The 17,230-nt window shown below is 40.8% G+C and overlaps 1 protein-coding gene and 1 long non-coding RNA gene across 4 annotated transcripts in view; one reads left to right on the top strand and one right to left on the bottom strand.

The window, feature by feature from the left end:
• The first annotated feature begins 2 nt into the window (after positions 1–2).
• On the top strand, positions 3–8,232 carry LOC132401188 (uncharacterized). Its single transcript, XR_009514516.1, has 3 exons — positions 3–1,683; positions 4,645–5,760; positions 5,846–8,232. It is a non-coding gene; the product is annotated as an uncharacterized LOC132401188 (long non-coding RNA).
• Positions 8,233–13,266: 5,034 nt separating this feature from the next.
• pnisr (PNN-interacting serine/arginine-rich protein) overlaps positions 13,267–17,230 on the bottom strand; it is a 40,009-nt gene continuing 36,045 nt past the window's right edge. For all 3 annotated transcript variants that reach the window (XM_059983166.1, XM_059983165.1, XM_059983167.1), the window contains exons 11-12: positions 14,042–15,152; positions 13,267–13,815 (exon numbers count right to left, since the gene is read on the bottom strand). In XM_059983166.1, the coding sequence (XP_059839149.1) occupies positions 13,785–13,815; positions 14,042–15,152 (1,142 nt within the window). In that variant the 3' untranslated portion in view covers positions 13,267–13,784. The remainder of the gene's footprint in view (positions 13,816–14,041; positions 15,153–17,230) is intronic.

Below are 17,230 nucleotides of genomic sequence, written 5' to 3'. Positions count from 1 at the left end.
AAACAAGGTTCCTTAAGGTTACAGCCTGGGGTGGTAATGGGGACAAGCTCCCAGTAATGTTAAGTGCTCCCAATGGCGGGCGCCTCAAAGTCCGGCCCCTGGTCTTCACCTGTGGCTGAGCGACGAAACCCGGCGGAACCGTTCCTACCGACAGGTGAAGGGGCAAAGGCGGTTTTCTGGCGCCTCAAAACAAGCCGCTTCGGGCAGATGGGGCTCATTAGCCGTGGTTGGCAGCTCATCTGGGATTGGGAAACTCTGATCTCAAAGTCCCGCTGCCTTGCGGCTATACCCACCCATGGGGCAGGCTTCGGGAGTAGCAAACATCCGGAGCTGGAGTCCCTGAGGCTGAGTTCGACGCTGACTGGCAGCTCCTGTGACGCTGCTGGTACCAGACTGCTACATGGACAACCGCTCTCCATGTTGTCCTTGCATATCTAGACAGCTAGGACACAATAGCTCACTGATCAACTCTGACCGTCCGGAGGCCTCAGCAGTGCATAAAAGACCAAAAAAGTGAGGTTGTTCATTCTGAAATCTAATGGTAGAAGGGAAGGAGCTGTCATGAACATGTTCAGACTCCCCTACTCCTTGGTGGCAGTAATGAGAAGACAGAGGTCCTGAATAATGGATGTCTCCTTGTTGAGGCATTTCCTTTTGGAGGTGTCCTGGATGCTGGGGTCGGGAGTGTCCACGATAGAGCTGGCTGAGTTTGCAACTTTCCGCATCTTTTTTCCGACCCTGTGCAGTGGCCCCTCCATGCAAGACAATAATATAGCCTGTTAGAATGCTCTCCACAATGCATCTATAAAAAATAGCAATTCTTTGGAGACCTACAGTACAAATTCTCCTCAAACACCTAATAACATATAGCCACTGTCATGCCTTCGTTGTAGTTACATGAATACTCCATGTTGGGCCCAGGATAAATCCTCAGGGATCTGAAACTGCTCACTCTTTCCACCGCTCATTCCTCGATGAGGGCAGGTATGTGCTCTCCCCCGACTTCCCTTCCTGAAGTCCACGATCAATTTACTGACGCTGAGTGCAAGCTTGTTTTATTTCAACACCTCTCAACCAGCTGATCTATCTCGCTCCTGTACGCCTCCCCGTCACCATCCGAAATTCTGCCAACGACTGCCTGCAGGTGGTGCCTGGCCGCAGTGGGGGGTGGAACGGGAGCAGGGCAGCGGGTTGGGCACGCTAAGCGGCTGCGGATGCTGGAAACATTGAGCAGTGCACGGGAGATTCTGCAGGAATGGCCACCCTGGTCCCTCTTCAGTTCCTCTCTCCACCACGTTTCAGCCAATAGAAACACAGTAAAACTCCCTGCAGTATTTTGTGTTTCCCCTCCACAGATGCTGCCAGAGTAGCTGAGTTCCTCCAGTGTTTCAAAGTTCAAAGTGAATGTATTATCGAAGTACATACATCTTACCATATACAACCCTGAGACTCACTTCCCTGCAGGCATTCACAGGAGAATAAAGCAGTGCACTAGAATCAATGAAAAACTATACATAAAGACTGACAAACAACCCAAGTTCAAAGTGCATTTATTATCAGAGTATGTATACTTATACAACCTTGAGATTTATCTCCCTACAGGCTGCCAAAACAAAAAGAATCCCATTAAAAGAAGACGGATTTCGACTAAGCGACAAATTATTAAAATTCGTAAACAAGACGGTAATTTAACTACTGATTATAAAGAAATCAATAACACTTTTCAAGATTTTTATAAATCTTTATATCAATCAGAATTTGACGGTGACCGGTTTACGATGGATAATTTTTTTAATAACTTGAATATTCCTAAACTGATAGATGAAGATTGTAGCTTGCTTGATGCTCCTATTTCTATGGATGAAATAAGAGAGGCTATCTCATCAATGAATTCAGGGAAAGCTCCTGGTCCTGATGGTTTTATTGTAGAATTTTTTAAAACTTTTTCTTTATTGCTTTCTCCTTGGTTATGTGAAATCTTTAATGATGCGTTTGTTAAGAAGAGACTACCTCAATCGTTTTATGAAGCTACTATCTCTCTAATTCTTAAAAAAGATAAAGATCCTACTTTATGTGCATCTTATCGCCCTATATCATTATTAAATGTAGACTCTAAGATTCTTACAAAAATTTTAGCCATTAGATTAGAAAAGGTATTACCACAGATTATTTCAGAAGATCAAACTGGTTTTATTAGGAATCGGTATTCCTTTTTTAATATTAGAAAATTGATTAACATAATTTATACTTCATCACCTACAACCCCAGAATGTGTTATCTCATTAGATGCTGAAAAAGCCTTTGATAGAGTTGAATGGACATATTTATTTAATGCATTGAGAAACTTTAATTTTAGTCCTAATTTTATATCATGGATTAAATTAATATATTATAAACCTGTTGCTTCTGTTCTTACAAATAATTATAGATCCTCTTTTTTTCAATTATCTCGTGGTACGAGACAAGGTTGTCCTTTAAGTCCTTTATTATTTAATATTGCATTAGAACCTTTAGCTATTGCTATTCGTGAGTCTCCTAATATTTTCGGTATTATCCGTAATGAGAAGTTATACAAATTATCGCTTTATGCTGATGATTTGTTGTTATATATTTCTAATCCTAGTAGGTCTATTCCTGCTATTTTATCCTTGTTGGCTCAATTTGGTAGCTTTTCTGGTTATAAGCTAAACTTAGATAAGAGTGAGTTATTCCCTTTAAACGCGCAAACCTTATTGAGTGATAGGATGCCATTTAAAGTTGTTACTGATAACTTTATTTATTTAGGTATAAAAATCACTAAGAAATATAAAGATTTATTTGGACTGAATTTTTTACCTATGCTTTATCAAATTCAACAACTTACTACAAGATGGTCTCCCTTATTTTTATCATTAGTTGGTCGGATTAATGCTATTAAAATGATGATTTTACCGAAATTTTTATATTTATTCCAAGCTTTACCAATTTTTATTCCTAAATCTTTTTTTGATAATATTGATTCAAAAATTTCCTCATTTGTGTGGCAAAATAAAAATCCTAGGTTAAGCAAAAGGCAATTACAAAAGTCTAAAAAAGATGGTGGTCTAGCTTTACCTAACTTTAGATTTTATTATTGGGCGAATAATATTCGTAACCTAATGTACTGGAAACTAGATTTGGATTCACCTGTGTGCCCACAGTGGGTAAATTTGGAATGTAGTGAGGTTAAGGGATATTCTATATTTTCCGTTCTTGGTTCTTTTCTTCCTATTGATTTAGCCAAATTCAATAAACAGATATCTAACCCTGTTGTTAAACATACACTACGAATTTGGTTTCAATTTCGCAAATTCTTTAATCTGAAAAACTTTGTTCTGGACAGTCCTATTTTATGTAATTTTTTTTTTAAACCTTCACTGACAGATCAAGCTTTTAGTATATGGAAAAGGAAAGGTATAAAATGTTTTCGTGATCTTTTTTTTGAAGGTACTTTGATGTCTTTTGATCAACTTTCCAACAAATTTGAATTACCTAAATCTAATTTTTTTAGATACTTACAAATTAGAAATTTCTTACATAAAATTCTTCCATCTTTTCCTAATTCAACTCCATCGGATTTTTCAGATTTGATTTTTACTTTTAATCCTTGTCAGAAGGGATTAGTAGCTTTTATTTATAACATGATTATGAAGATACAGCCAGAAATATCGGATAGAATTAGACAAGAATGGGAAAAAGAACTTCGATGTAATATATCAACAGATAAATGGGAAAAAATTTTACAAATGGTTAATTCCTCTTCTATTTGTGCTAAACATGCTTTAATACAATTTAAAATTGTACATAGAGCTTATATGTCTAAAGATAAGCTTGCCCGATTTTACTCGCATATCAATCCTCAATGTGACAGATGTCACTTAGAAGTGGCTTCATTGACTCACATGTTTTGGGCATGTCCCACTTTACATAACTATTGGAAGGACATTTTTGATGTCATTTCCTCAGTATGGAATATCGATTTACAACCCCATTTTATTACTGCAATTTTCGGTATACCAAATGAAGATGGCAATCAGCTTTCCCCTTCAATCAGACGAATGATTGCCTTTGTAACATTAATTGCCAGAAGGTCTATATTACAAAACTGGAAAGAAGTAAATCCTCCTACTACATTTCAGTGGTTCTCCCAAACTATTTCTTATCTGAGTTTGGAAAAAATTAGAAGCACTATCTTTGATTCTTCAATTAAATTTGAAGAAACCTGGGGACCATTTATTCGACACTTTCATATGAATTAATTTGGCCTATTTCAGATCCTTCTCTCTACTTATCCTTGTTCAGGTATGGAGTTCCGGAGTTCTTTTCTTGACACCTTCATATATTTATAAAGTGCTATTATTGCCCATGTTAGTTTAGTTTAGTATTTTTTTCAATATATATTTTTTCTCATATATAATTTCAATTTTTTTTTCTTTTTTGATGATTATTTTTGTTTTTTTTCATATATATTTATATAGACTTGATTGATTTATGTACCTTTTGTTGATTGATGTTTAATAGGATATTAGTATCCTATTACTAATGTAATCTCAAGTTTATTGAATTTGTAATCTATTCATTATTATGTGTTGTTTTTTTTTCTTATATATGAAATTTAATAAAAAGATTGAAAAAGAAAAAGAAAAGAAGACGGTCAAACACCCCATGTGCAGGGGGGAAAAAATCAAATCGTGCAAACAATGACATTCAGAACTGATGTCCAGGAACGTAAGTCCACAGCCAGTAAGCCGGTCATCACTGCAGACCATCCAATGGCCCGTGGGTTGCAGGCTACGGGCTCAGTTCACCGCAGAGAAGAGTGGACCTCTCAGATCAGCGAGCTTGTCGCGACCCTCACCTCACCTTCTCAATCTGACCTGGTGCTTACCTCGGGACATTCCTCAGTCTCAGACCCAGGCCCCGCTGCTTCAATGTGCTCTCGGGCCCAGGCCTTGATTTGGGCCCTTGGCCCGGCACTTAAATCAACCAAACAGTGGGTCATTCCTCAGTCTCAGACCCAGGCCCCGCTGCTTCAATGTGCTCTCGGGCCCAGGCCTTGATTTGGGCCCTTGGCCCGGCACTTAAATCAACCAAACAGTGGGTCATTCCTCGCTCTCGGGTTCGGGCCTGGGCCTCACAGCCTCAATTTGGCTCGTACCCACTAAGCCACAACCATCCTCCACCTTCGAGACTGCAGTTCACGCCACAGAAGTTGCAGTTCATACAGGCGATTCAAAAGCTCAACTCCGAAAGGGAAGTGACAGGCTATGGACTGCAGTGATCGTACCTGGCAAAAAGGGAGATGAATACAGTCATTTACAGTATCGTTTGTTTGGTTTGCTACCAGCAAGTTGTCGCTGTGCTTCAGCAGCACCGTCTTGAAAGGGAATGTGCAAAAGAAGACAAGCCGTGCTTAACCGCAGGGAACGTGAGTTGTAGAGTCCATAGGTTGTGGAATCAGTTTGTAGTTTTACTTAGAGATGTAGCCTGGAGCAGGTCTGTCCAGCCCACCGTGTCACGCCGACCAGCAATTCACCAATTTAACCCTAGCCTAATCACAGGACAATTTACAATGACCAATTAACCTGCTAACCAGTGCGTCTTTGGACTGTGGGAGGAAACCGGAGCACCCGGAGGAGACCACACAGTCACAGGAAGAAACTACAAAGAGAAGATGCCGAAATTGAACTCTGATCTCCGCGCTGTAATCGTGTCGCGCCACCCGCTACGTTTAGCACTGAGGTGAGTGGTGTTAAAAAAACAATTATAACTGGATAAGCAGTTAAATATCATCGAATACAAAATAAAATTTGTTTTTTTCTTGCAGAGGTGGGGGAGGACCAAGGGAATGTGTGCAATCGGGCGAAGAGCAGAGTTGATGGAAGAGATTCTGCAGATGCAGGAAATCTTCAGGTTTCATTATCATTCAACCCTGCGTGAATGTAGCTAAATGAAGCAGCATTCCTCTAAGGTGCAAAACACCAGCGGCAAAGAGCACACTGAACTTTGCACGAATAGCACATATGGTTAACAGTTCAGGAGAAAACATACAGTCACAGTGAGAGAAAAAAACCCCCAAGTCCCGGAGTTGTCCCGGTTCTTCCAGAGCGAACACCAGAGGGCAGCACCAAGATAACACGTACAAGTGAAAACCTGTCGGTGCTGGAGATCCGAGAAACGCCCACGAAATGCTGGAGGAACTCAGCTGGTCAAGCGTCATCTTTAGGGGAAAATGCTTTCATTTCAGGCCAGCAGCATCCATGTCGATATTTCTGGCACTTCCCAGCACAGTGTATCAGTAAATATTTATAGGGCATCGCAGTTCAAGACTAAATAATTGTATAATGAATTTTGTTGGTCAGCGCAAGTTCAGGTATTATATACTGTATGAGATTATTATTTATTTTACTTCAAAGTAAGTATTACAGGGAAGCATCTCTTAAGTAAGAATGTTTTTGATCATTTGCAATTCGTGAGTTGTGAGTTAATTGCTTACTTTTTTATTGATTGCATGGTTTTTTTTTGCACATTGGGTGTTGGTCAGCATTTGTTGTAATGGGTTATTTCTGGATTCTATTGATTGATTTTTGATTTTCTTTTGTGATTACTAGAGTGAGTAGTTTACATTATAACTTTTCATGCCAACCTTGTAGTTCAAAGTACTTTACAATGGGATAAAGTGCAAACATGACTTAAAAGACAAAAACGTGTTAGTTAAAAGCAAAGTAAAATTAAATAGGTTTTGAGCTCATGTTCAAAAGTGTCAGCTGAGTCTGCATGCGTTATGGTTTTGGGGATTGAGTTGACACTTTAGCAGAGTAGTTCAGAAAAGCTGATTTACCAAATATCTTTCGAGGGGGACTGCTTAATTTTAAGAGACCTGAGAGCTCAAGCGGGATTATAAAACAAAAATGATGCAGTGGTGCACTTCGGGCCCAGACCATTAAAAGTTTTAAAAACAAGTAAGAAAACTTTGAAATCGATTCTAAAAGATACAGGAAGCCAGTGCAGGACAGGAGTGATATGCTCCTTCATAGTAGTTTTAGTTAGAAGTCAAGCAGCGGCATTCTGAATGAGTTGATGTTTGCCAATAGATTGCATTGGAAGGCCAGTGAAAAGTGCACTGCAGTAATCTAGCCTATTCGATATAAGGATGTGAGTTAGTTCTTCAGTATCACATAAAAATAGTTCCGTCAAATTTGAAGAGTAGTCCTAATGGAGCAGATATTTACTTAGAACTTTTTTGGAAGAGCAGTTAATGAGCAGTCTGTCTCGAGCTCAGAAACTCAGATTATTCAATTCAAATCGCATAGGGTTTGAGTCGCTCTGTGACTGCATTCAAAGGCAACTGAAAACAATCACAAGATTAAATAAGGAAGAAATATGATCTAAGTGACTGTTGAATGATTGTTGGTGCTAGATGGGGTGGGTTGAGTATTTCATAAGCTGATTGGGGATTTTCACACACAAGAGTTCTCTAGAATGTACAGAGAATGGTGTGAAAAGCAAAACACATCCGGTGAGTAGCAGTTCTGTGCACAAAAATACCTGGTTAATGAATGGCCAGACTGGTACTGTGGTGAACTACATATACCTGTGTGGACACGCCCCCTGCTGACTGCTCCTGTGACCCCTCCCACAGACCCCGGTATAAAGGCAATTGAGGCCTGAGCCCGGCCCTCGGTCTCCAGGATGTAGTATGGTGGTCAACTACTGCTTGTTCTTAATTCCAGTCAATAATATCTCGCCTTCAGGTCTCAGAGAGAGTTATTGATGGTGCGTCAGGTACCAGCTGACAGGAAGGTGGCAATAACTATGTGTTACAACAGTGGTGTGCAGAAGAGCATCTCTGAATGCACTTGCTGAACCTTGAAGAAGATAAACTACAGAAGCAGTAGACCATGTCTATACACTCAGTGGGCACTTTATTATGTACAGGAGGTACCTACTAAAGTGACTATTGAATGTATGTGTATATATATATTTTTTCAAAATTAAATAATATGTTTTGAACATGAATGAACAAAAAGTAAAATATCAGTCAGTCAACTCAAGCTTTCCATTCTGTAGATCGGGATTGAGTTCAAGAGCCGAGAGGTAAGGTTGCAGCTATAAAGGGACACTGGTCAGACCCCACTTGGAGTACTGTGCTCAGTTCTGGTCCACAGGAAGGATGTGGAAACTATAGAAAGGGTGCAGAGGAGATTTACAAAGATGTTGCCTGGATTGGGGAGCATGCCTCATGAGAATTGGTTGAATGAACTTGGCCTTTTCTCCTTGGAGCAACAGAGGTTGAGAGGTGACCTGATAGAGGTGTATAAGATAATGAGAGGCTTTGATTGTGTGCATAATCAGAGGCTTTTTCCCAGGGCTGAAATGGCTGCCACAAGAGGGCACAGGTTTAAGGTGCTTGGAAGTAGGTACAGAGGAGATGTCAGGGGTAAGATTTTTATGCAGAGTGGTAAGTGGTAATGGGCTGCTGGCGGCGGTGGTGGAGGCGGATACGTTAGGGTCTTTTAAGAGACTCCTGGACAGGTATATGGAGCTTAGAAAAATAGAGGGCTGTGGGTAACTCGAGGTAATTTCTAAAGTCGTCGTTCGGCACAGCATTGTGGGCCGAACGGCCTGTATTGTGCTGTAGCTTTTCTATGTTTCTGTCCTGAGGAGGCTGATGGGCCCACAATTTATTAACCTGTACATGTTTGGAATGTGGGAGGAAACCCATGTGGTCAAGGGGAGAACGTAGCAGCTCCTTTACAGACAGCGGTGGGAGCTGAACCCTGATCTTACAGCTGGGGTACACTAACACCTAGGCTGCTGGGCCATCCCGATGGATCGCCTGGCATTTGCAACAGTTCAGAGGAATGAAAGAAAATTTTACCAAAACATAACAATGTTCTTACAGGCCTGATAGGTTTCTGCTGGCTGAATTCTAGAATTAGTCACAGTTTCAGGATAAGAAAATCATTTAGTATTGAAATGAATCAATTCTTCTCAGACACATAGGATGGTGAAACTGGAATACTCTAGCACAGAGGGCTGTGGAGGTTCAGAGTTAAAGCAGAGATTGGTAGATCACTCTTGGGTTGGAGGAGCAACACCTCATACTACATAAAAACATACAGCTCAATACAGGCCCTTCGGCCCACAAAGCTGTGCCGAACATGTCCCTACCTTAGAACTACCTAGGCTTTACCAATAGCCCTCTTTTTCTAAGCTCCATGTGGCCATCAAGGAGTCTCTTAAAAAACCGTATCGTATCGACCACCACCACTGCCAGCAGCCCATTCCACGCACTCACCACTCTGCGTAAAAAAACTTACTTCTGACATCTCCTCTGTACATCTCCATCCAAGCAGCTTAAAACTATGCCCTCTCGTGCTAGCCATTTCAGCCTTGGGCCTCTGACTATCCACATGATCAATGCCTTTCATCATCTTATACACCTCTATCAGGCCACCTGTCATCCTCCGTCACTCCAAGGAGAAAAGGCCAAGTTCACTCAATCTATTCTCATAAAGCATGCTCCCCAATCCAGGCAACATCCTTGTAAATCTCCTCTGCACCCTTTCTATGGTTTCCACATCATTCTTGTAGTGAGGCGACCAGAACTGAGCACAGTACTCTTAAGTGGGGACTGACCAGGGTCCTATATAGCTGCAACATTATCTCTCAGCTCCTAAACTCAATCCCATGATTGATGAAGGCCAATGCACCGTATGCCTTCTTAACCACAGAGTCAACCTGCGTAGCAGCTTTGAGTGTCCTATGGACTTGGACAAGATCCCTCTGATCCTTACTATTAATGCCATCATATTTGACCTACTAAAATGAACCACCTCACACTTATTCGGGTTGAACTTTATCTGCCACTTCTAAGCCCAGTTTTGCATCTTGTCAATGTCCTGTTGTAACCTCTGACAGCCTTCCACACTATCAACAACACCTCCAACCTTTGTGTCATCAGCAAATTTACTAACCCATCCTCTCCACTTCCTCATCCAGGTCATTTATAAAAATCACAAAAGTCCCAGAACAGATCCCTTAGGCAGATGACTGGTCACCGGCTTACAAGCAGAATATGACCCATCTATAACCACTCTTTACCTTCTGTGGGCAAGCCAGTCTGGATCCAGAAAGCAATGTCCCCTTGGATCCCATGCCTCCTTACTTTCTCAGTAAGCCTTGCATGGGGTAACTTATCAAATGTCTTGCTGAAATCCATGTACACTACATCTACTGCTCTACCTTCATCAATGTCACATCCTCAAAAAATTCAATCAGGCTAGTTAGGCTCAACCTGCCTTTGACAAAGCTATGCTATTCCTAATCATATTACGCCTCTCCAAATGTTCATAAATCCTGCCTGTCAGGATCTTCTCCATCAACTTACCAACCACTGAGGTAAGACTCACTTGTCTATAATTTCCTGGGCTATCCCTACTCCAACCCCCCAGAACCTCTCCTGTCCCCATTGATGATGCAAAGATAATTGCCAGAGGCTCAGCAATCTCTTCCCTCGCTTCCCACAGTAGCCTGGGGCACATCCCATCTGGTCCCAGTGACTTATCTAACTTGAAGCTTTCCAAAAGCTCCAGCACATCCTCTTTCTTAATATCTACAGCCTGAAGCTTTTCAGTCCACTACAAGTCATCTCTACAATAACCAAGATCCTTTTCCGTAGTGAATACTGAAGCAAAGTATTCATTAAGTATCTTCGCTATTTCCTGCAGTTCCGTACACACTTTTCCACTGTCACACTTGGTAGACGGTGAAAATGTATTAACGTTTCCGGTTAAAAACTCAGTTTAACTTGCTGAATGTAAGCCTTAAGATCCACAAATTATACGTCGACCAACATGTAGACTACTCATGAAATTAGAAATTCACCCCTCCTCGTTTATTTACTGAGATACATTGAGGAAGGGGCCTTCCGGCCACTCAGGCCATGCTGCCCAGCAACCCCCGATTTAACCCTAGTGCGACTATTTACTATGCCCAATTAATCTACCAACCGGTACATCTTTGGACTGCGATAGAAATCAGAGCATCCGGAGAAAACCCACGACAGACTGCTTCCAGACGATGTTGGAATCAAACTCTGCCATCCTAAGCTGTAATAGTGTTCTGCTAATCACTACGCTATTGTAGTGCTGCATAAAACAGAATTAAGGTTTACTGTTTCTGCCCAGCTATTATATGCTTGTTGAACGTCTCACCACCCGTGGCCTGAGCGTAACAGAACCTTGATTATTACTATGGAAGTACAACCGTGAGAACACAGGAACATGGAAGTTAGTTGAATAGAACTCTTGAAGAGTGGTGGCAACTGATGGTTGGTTCTGATTTGGTGGTTTGAGATGCTGCAATCGCTGGTCCATTTACTAGTTTTTTTTCATTATCAGTGGAAAGGATATAAAAGTAAAGTGGTTGGGGAGTTTGGAGCAGTTCTTTGAGGCCTCACCAATAGGCTTGTCGTGAACAATGTCAAGGATCGAGTGGGAGGTGTGCTGTAGAAAGGGACCTGCGCATGCCTAGCTAATGCTTGCCCTGCCCTGTTATAATAAACAGTTTTGTAGTTCTAAGTCGATAATTGGAGTGTGTATTTTTTCTTATCTGAGCCAGATCCGAGAAACTACCGTGTATTGGAAGAGCTGTTAAAAAGATTTCTGGACCCACCATCCTTCATGTTTCAGACCTGAAAAATATTTCTGCTTGAATGGTTAAACTGTACAGGTCCATGATGATTGTAAAGATATTTTATGACATCATATTCCATACTTGCTGGATTTCATTTGTAATTGTCCTTTTTTCATATGGAAAGTGCAATCTGATAGCCTTAATAATGTCTTACGACCAGTTAAAACATACACACAAATATTCTGAACAAAAATGTTTATTAAAATCTGTAGATTTACTGCTTGGATTTCAAATTAAAATCTTACATTTAATTCTGAATATTGATGTGAATATACTTGTTTGAGATTAGGTGTTGAGCATCAAGATGGATTATTTTGCTTTTTTTTGAAAAATAATACCAGATTATTAATAATTGTTTAATTCAGAAATGCAAATGTGCAGAACAAAATTGAAAATTTTTGAAAGGTTTGTACCTTTCCAGAAGAGTTTACATCTAATGAAAAATTCAAAGGGGCCTGAAATCAGTGACAATGCACAGATAAAATATATTTTACCCTTGCACCTCGCTGACAAGGATGGCTCAAGTTTCAATAATTTGTTGAATTCACCTTGTCCCAAAGTGTACTAAAACCAAAGAAACTGATGGTCTTTTTGAAATATTGCTTCATCTCACTGAATTCTGGAAACATTTGTTAATTATAACACACCTCCTACAATTATTATTTCAACCAGTCTGTACCTTGATACCAGAGTTTCATTCCATCAAAGGTTTCCCTGTAGGTTTTCTATTTAAATCAGAATATACCATGGAGAGCATTCTGACTGGTTGCATCACTGCCTAGTATGGAGGGAATCGGAAAAAGCTGCACTCATTCACCCCCCATCATGGGCACTAGCCTCCCCACCATCAAGGACAACTTCAAAAGGCGATGCCTCAAAGAGGTAGTATCATTAAGGACCCACACTATCCAGGACGTGCCTTCTTACTGCTACCATCAGGGAGGAGGTACATTGAACAGTTTAGGAACAGCTTCTTCCCTTCTGCACCAGATTTCTCAATGGTTTTTGAACACTCTCACTATTTTGGCTCTGTTTTTACACTACTTATTCAAATTTTTAACATATAGTGTTTTTATGGCAATTTATGGTATATTTTATGCATTGCACTGCACTGTTGCTGCAAAGCAACAAATTTCACAATGTATGTCACTGATTCCGACTAAACATCTAAGTCCCCAAGAAGCCTAAAGGATCTGGCAAACATATTGAAACACCAAATTTGATACTCTACTAACCTTTACTCCACTCTGTACACAGCAACTTCTTGGTGGCTCCACACCGCTTCCTTCCTACAAGTACAGCTACTTGTAATCCTTCTGCAGAAACGATTAACTTGCACAGAAGTCTCAATTTGTCCTACTAATCTATCAATGGCATTAAATAACATTTCACTGAAAAGCTGACATCCAAAAAGTGTGACTGCTGTGACTTGCAAGTCTGGTAGAAAGGATCTGAAGTTTGGTTATTTTCCTATTGAAAATGTATACAATTCTGACTATAAATTATTCCCTCAAGTTATTTTAAATGAGAACTCCACATTAATCTGTACCAGAGAAAATTTGAAGGAATTTAATATACAGCTTTAAACATATGCACAGATTACAGGTGGGAATTAATTAAAGACTGCAACCTGGTCTCAGAATCTAGATGACTCTTTTGTTTTTGTGTAGCCTTACAATGGACATTACGGCTTTGCGTTCAAGTGCTCTTCATTCAATCTCTTTCAGATTTTGATCCACATACCTTTTAAAACGCCATTAACATCAGCAGTAAACAGTGGGAAATGTTTTAACAAAACCAACCTGAAAAGTTTATTGACAGCCGACTACAGATTATATTAAAATGTTACAACTGAAAGCAAACTGTTTACAGTGTGAATAATCTCTGAAGAATGCAATACAAATAAAACCCTAAACAAGTACTGATCTATAGACAGCACTTGGAAAAAATTTACACCTATATACATATAAACACCTACACAGTTGTCATATATGCCTCTATAATGAGACAATCCTCCAAAACTCATGGAATTTCTGATCACAGCAAGGGTGCCGCAGCTTTCCCCCTTAATGCTTACGATTATGGGGTGTTCGCGACCTGCAGAAGAAATGAGAGAAAGAAATAAATTAATAAGAGACAAGATTCCACTTCATTCACTAGCTAGACTAATTAAAATTATAGTATTTCAACTTAAGCTTTTAATTGTAAATTTTATCTTTACATATTCATACATAAAAAAGACCAATATGTTCGTGCCTTTTAACATTACTGGCCTTAAAACTTTACAGATAAACGAAAGAAAATTGTATAAAATGTATACTACCTTGATCGTGATTTAGACTTGTGTTTGCGGCTTGCCTTCTTACCAGACCTTTGAGGTTTTTCCACTGATCTTGAGCGACTGCGTTTTGATTTCTTTGCCTTCTTCTCCCTGCTATCTGGAGAACGAGAGCTGCTCCTTGCACTAGATTCTGTGTCTGAGTGCTTTTTGACATCCTTTGCAGATCCCCTCTTGCTGGATTTGCTATCCTGCCTAGAGTACTGCTGCGGAAGTTTACTGCCCATACCTCCCGGGTACATCCGCTCTGATTCCCTCTTGCGCTTCAGCTTATTCTCATCCTGACTGCTCGACTTGCGGCCGTCATTATCTTCTTTCTGCTTATCCTTACTCTTCTGTTTTTCTTTCTTTCTGTCCTGTTCCTTTTCCCTATCCCTTTTCTTCTCCTCTCTCTTCTTAACCCTCTCTGCACTCCCACTCCTGACTTTTTTCCTGTCCCTGTCTTTACTGCTGCCCCTCTGCTTCACTCTGCCTCCACTACGGCTCCTGCGCCTTTCGGGACTCCTGCGTCTTTCTTTGCTCCTGCTGCGGCTGACACGCTTCGCATCGCTTTTGCTCCTGCTCCTGTGCCTTTCTCTGCTCCTTCTGCTGCGGGACACACTGCGGTGCCTATGCCGCTCTTTCTCCCAACTGCTCCTCCTAGGCTGCCCGTGGCTCCTGCTCCTCTCCCTCCTGTAACTCCGACTCCTGCTCCGGCGCCTGCTTTTATGGGACGGGGACCTGCTGTGGCTCCACTTTTTCTTTCTTTTAGGTGAAAGGGAATAATTTGAGCTACTGCTGCTCTCTGTGCTGGCACTGGAGCTCGAGCTTCTGGACCTGCTGCTGCTGCTACTGCCACTGCCACTGCTGCTGCTACTCACACTACTACTACTTGATGAACTTCGGTTTCTGGGGACCTTTTCCTTCAAACCTTTCTCACTAAAACCTTTGCCCACTTCTGAGCTGGGCTCGGTTTCACTGTGAGTTCTTTTCTTTTCAGGAATTGTCTCACAATCTCTTTCCTTCCCTTCCTGCTTTACTGCACCACCATGTTCTTTGCTCTGTTCTTTAGAATCCACCTCCCTGAAAACTTTGCCCTCCTGATGATGCTTTGTATCTGGGAAAAGAGGAAAATAAAATATAATTTTAATTTACAAAATATTCATTACTTTTCGAGAGTTAACATTTTCTCAACACAAACATTTGAAAAGTTATTCATAAATTTTAATGAGAAGACTGTACCTTAATTAACCTCAAAGAAATTTGAGACTGAGCACAGAATATAAGGTTAAACAAGTTACTGAAAACGAAATTACACTTTAGTGCAACACACACAAAATGCAGGAGGAACTTAGCAAACATTGGAGGGGTATAAATATTTTGGGCTGAGACCCTTCATCAGGACTTGGCTTAAAATGTCGATTGTTTATTCCCCTCTATAAATGTTAATTTGTGTACGTGTTACTCAAGACTTAAAGCATCTTGTGCTTCTGAGTTGCACCTTAATGCATTTCTTTATTTATTATTTACCATGGAATAGACCCTTCTGGCCCTTCAAGCCAAGCTGCCAGCAACCCTGATTTAACCCCAGCATAATCACAAGAGGTGATTATGAGGTGGTGATCTCTTAAGACTCACCCGGCAGTAGGCAAATGCAAACCACTGCTGTAACCTGCGGAATACATGATTTCCCAATACGTCAGTCTCAATAAAGGATCAAAACAACAACATTAATGACAAGTGTCGGGACAGAGTGGAGGGAAATCGTCCGCCAACTGGAAATTCCAGATGCGACCTAACAGTGATGACGATAATTACAAGACAAATTACAATGACCCACGAACCTCCTGACCAGTAAATCTTTGGACTGTGTAAGAAACCACAGCACAATGAGGAAACCACACGTTCAACAAGGAGGACACAGGAACTCCTTAGAGGATCTCGGGATTGAACTCTGAACTCAGATGTCCAAAGCTGTAATAGTATTGCATTAACTGCTACGATACTATAGTGCCCACAATAAAAGCCATGGGCCATTTTTGATCATGCATAATAACAACTATTTAATGAGCCCAAACAGACGTGCTAACATAGAACAGACAAACTTTTGACTCCATATTACTTGATCTGCACCACAGCCTTGGAAACTACATATGATATGCATTTTCCCATTATGTATGACTGAAGCCATGGATTGTTCAGAAGCCCTAGTTTCTTAGGGGAGGATTTACCCATGATGTAAGCAAACATGAAAACTGTTTTTTGTAAATTTGCAGCCAAAGAAACAGAACAAACCAACATTTTATAACCCTGGTGCAGCGGAATGAAACGTTCTGAAACTTACCCAGATTATCTGTAACAACTACCAAAGTTCAAATGTTCAAAGTCAAAAGTACATTTATTATCAAATTTTATGTATTATATACAACCTTCAGACACCTTACAAGCAGGCACGAAAAGAAATTGTACAAACAAAAGCAAGGAAAATAAGCGTGAGGTGGTTCATTTTGGTAGGTCAAATATGATGGCAGAATATAGTATTAATGGTAAGACTCTTGGCAGTGTGGAGGATCAGAGGGATCTTGGGTTCCGAGTCCATAGGACACTCAAAGCAGCTGCGCAGGTTGACTCTGTGGTTAAGAAGGCATACAGTGCATTGGCCTTCATCAATCATGGGATTGCATTTAAGAGCCGAGAGGTAACGTTGCAGCTATATAGGACCCTGATCAGACCCCACTTGGGAGTACTGTGCTCAGTTCTGGTCACCTCACTATAGAAAGGATGTGGAACCCATCCTGCAGAGATTTACAAGGATGTTGCCTGGATTGAGGAGTATGCCTTATGAAAACAGGTTCAGTGAACTCGGCCTTTTCTCTTTGGAGCGATGGAGGATGAGAGGTGACCTGATAGAGGTGTATAAGATAATGAGCAGCATTGATCATGTGGATAGTTAGAGGCTTTTTCCCAGGGCTGAAATGGCTGCCACGAGAGGGCACAGGTTTAAGGTGCTTGGAAGTAGGTACAGAGGAGATATCAGGGTTAAGTTTTTTATGCAAAGAGTGGTGAGTGCATGGAATGGGCTGCTGGCAACGGTGGTGGAGGCGGATACGATAGGGTCTTTTAAGAGACTTTTGGATAGGTACATGGAGCTTAGAAAAATAGAGGGCTATGGGTAACCCTAGTAATTTCTAAGGC

Source organism: Hypanus sabinus, chromosome 10 (genome assembly GCF_030144855.1).
Source record: "Hypanus sabinus isolate sHypSab1 chromosome 10, sHypSab1.hap1, whole genome shotgun sequence".
NCBI classification, from domain to species: Eukaryota; Metazoa; Chordata; class Chondrichthyes; order Myliobatiformes; family Dasyatidae; genus Hypanus; species Hypanus sabinus.
Note: the sequence above shows the minus strand (reverse complement) of the source record. Positions and strands in the feature narration are given on the sequence as shown.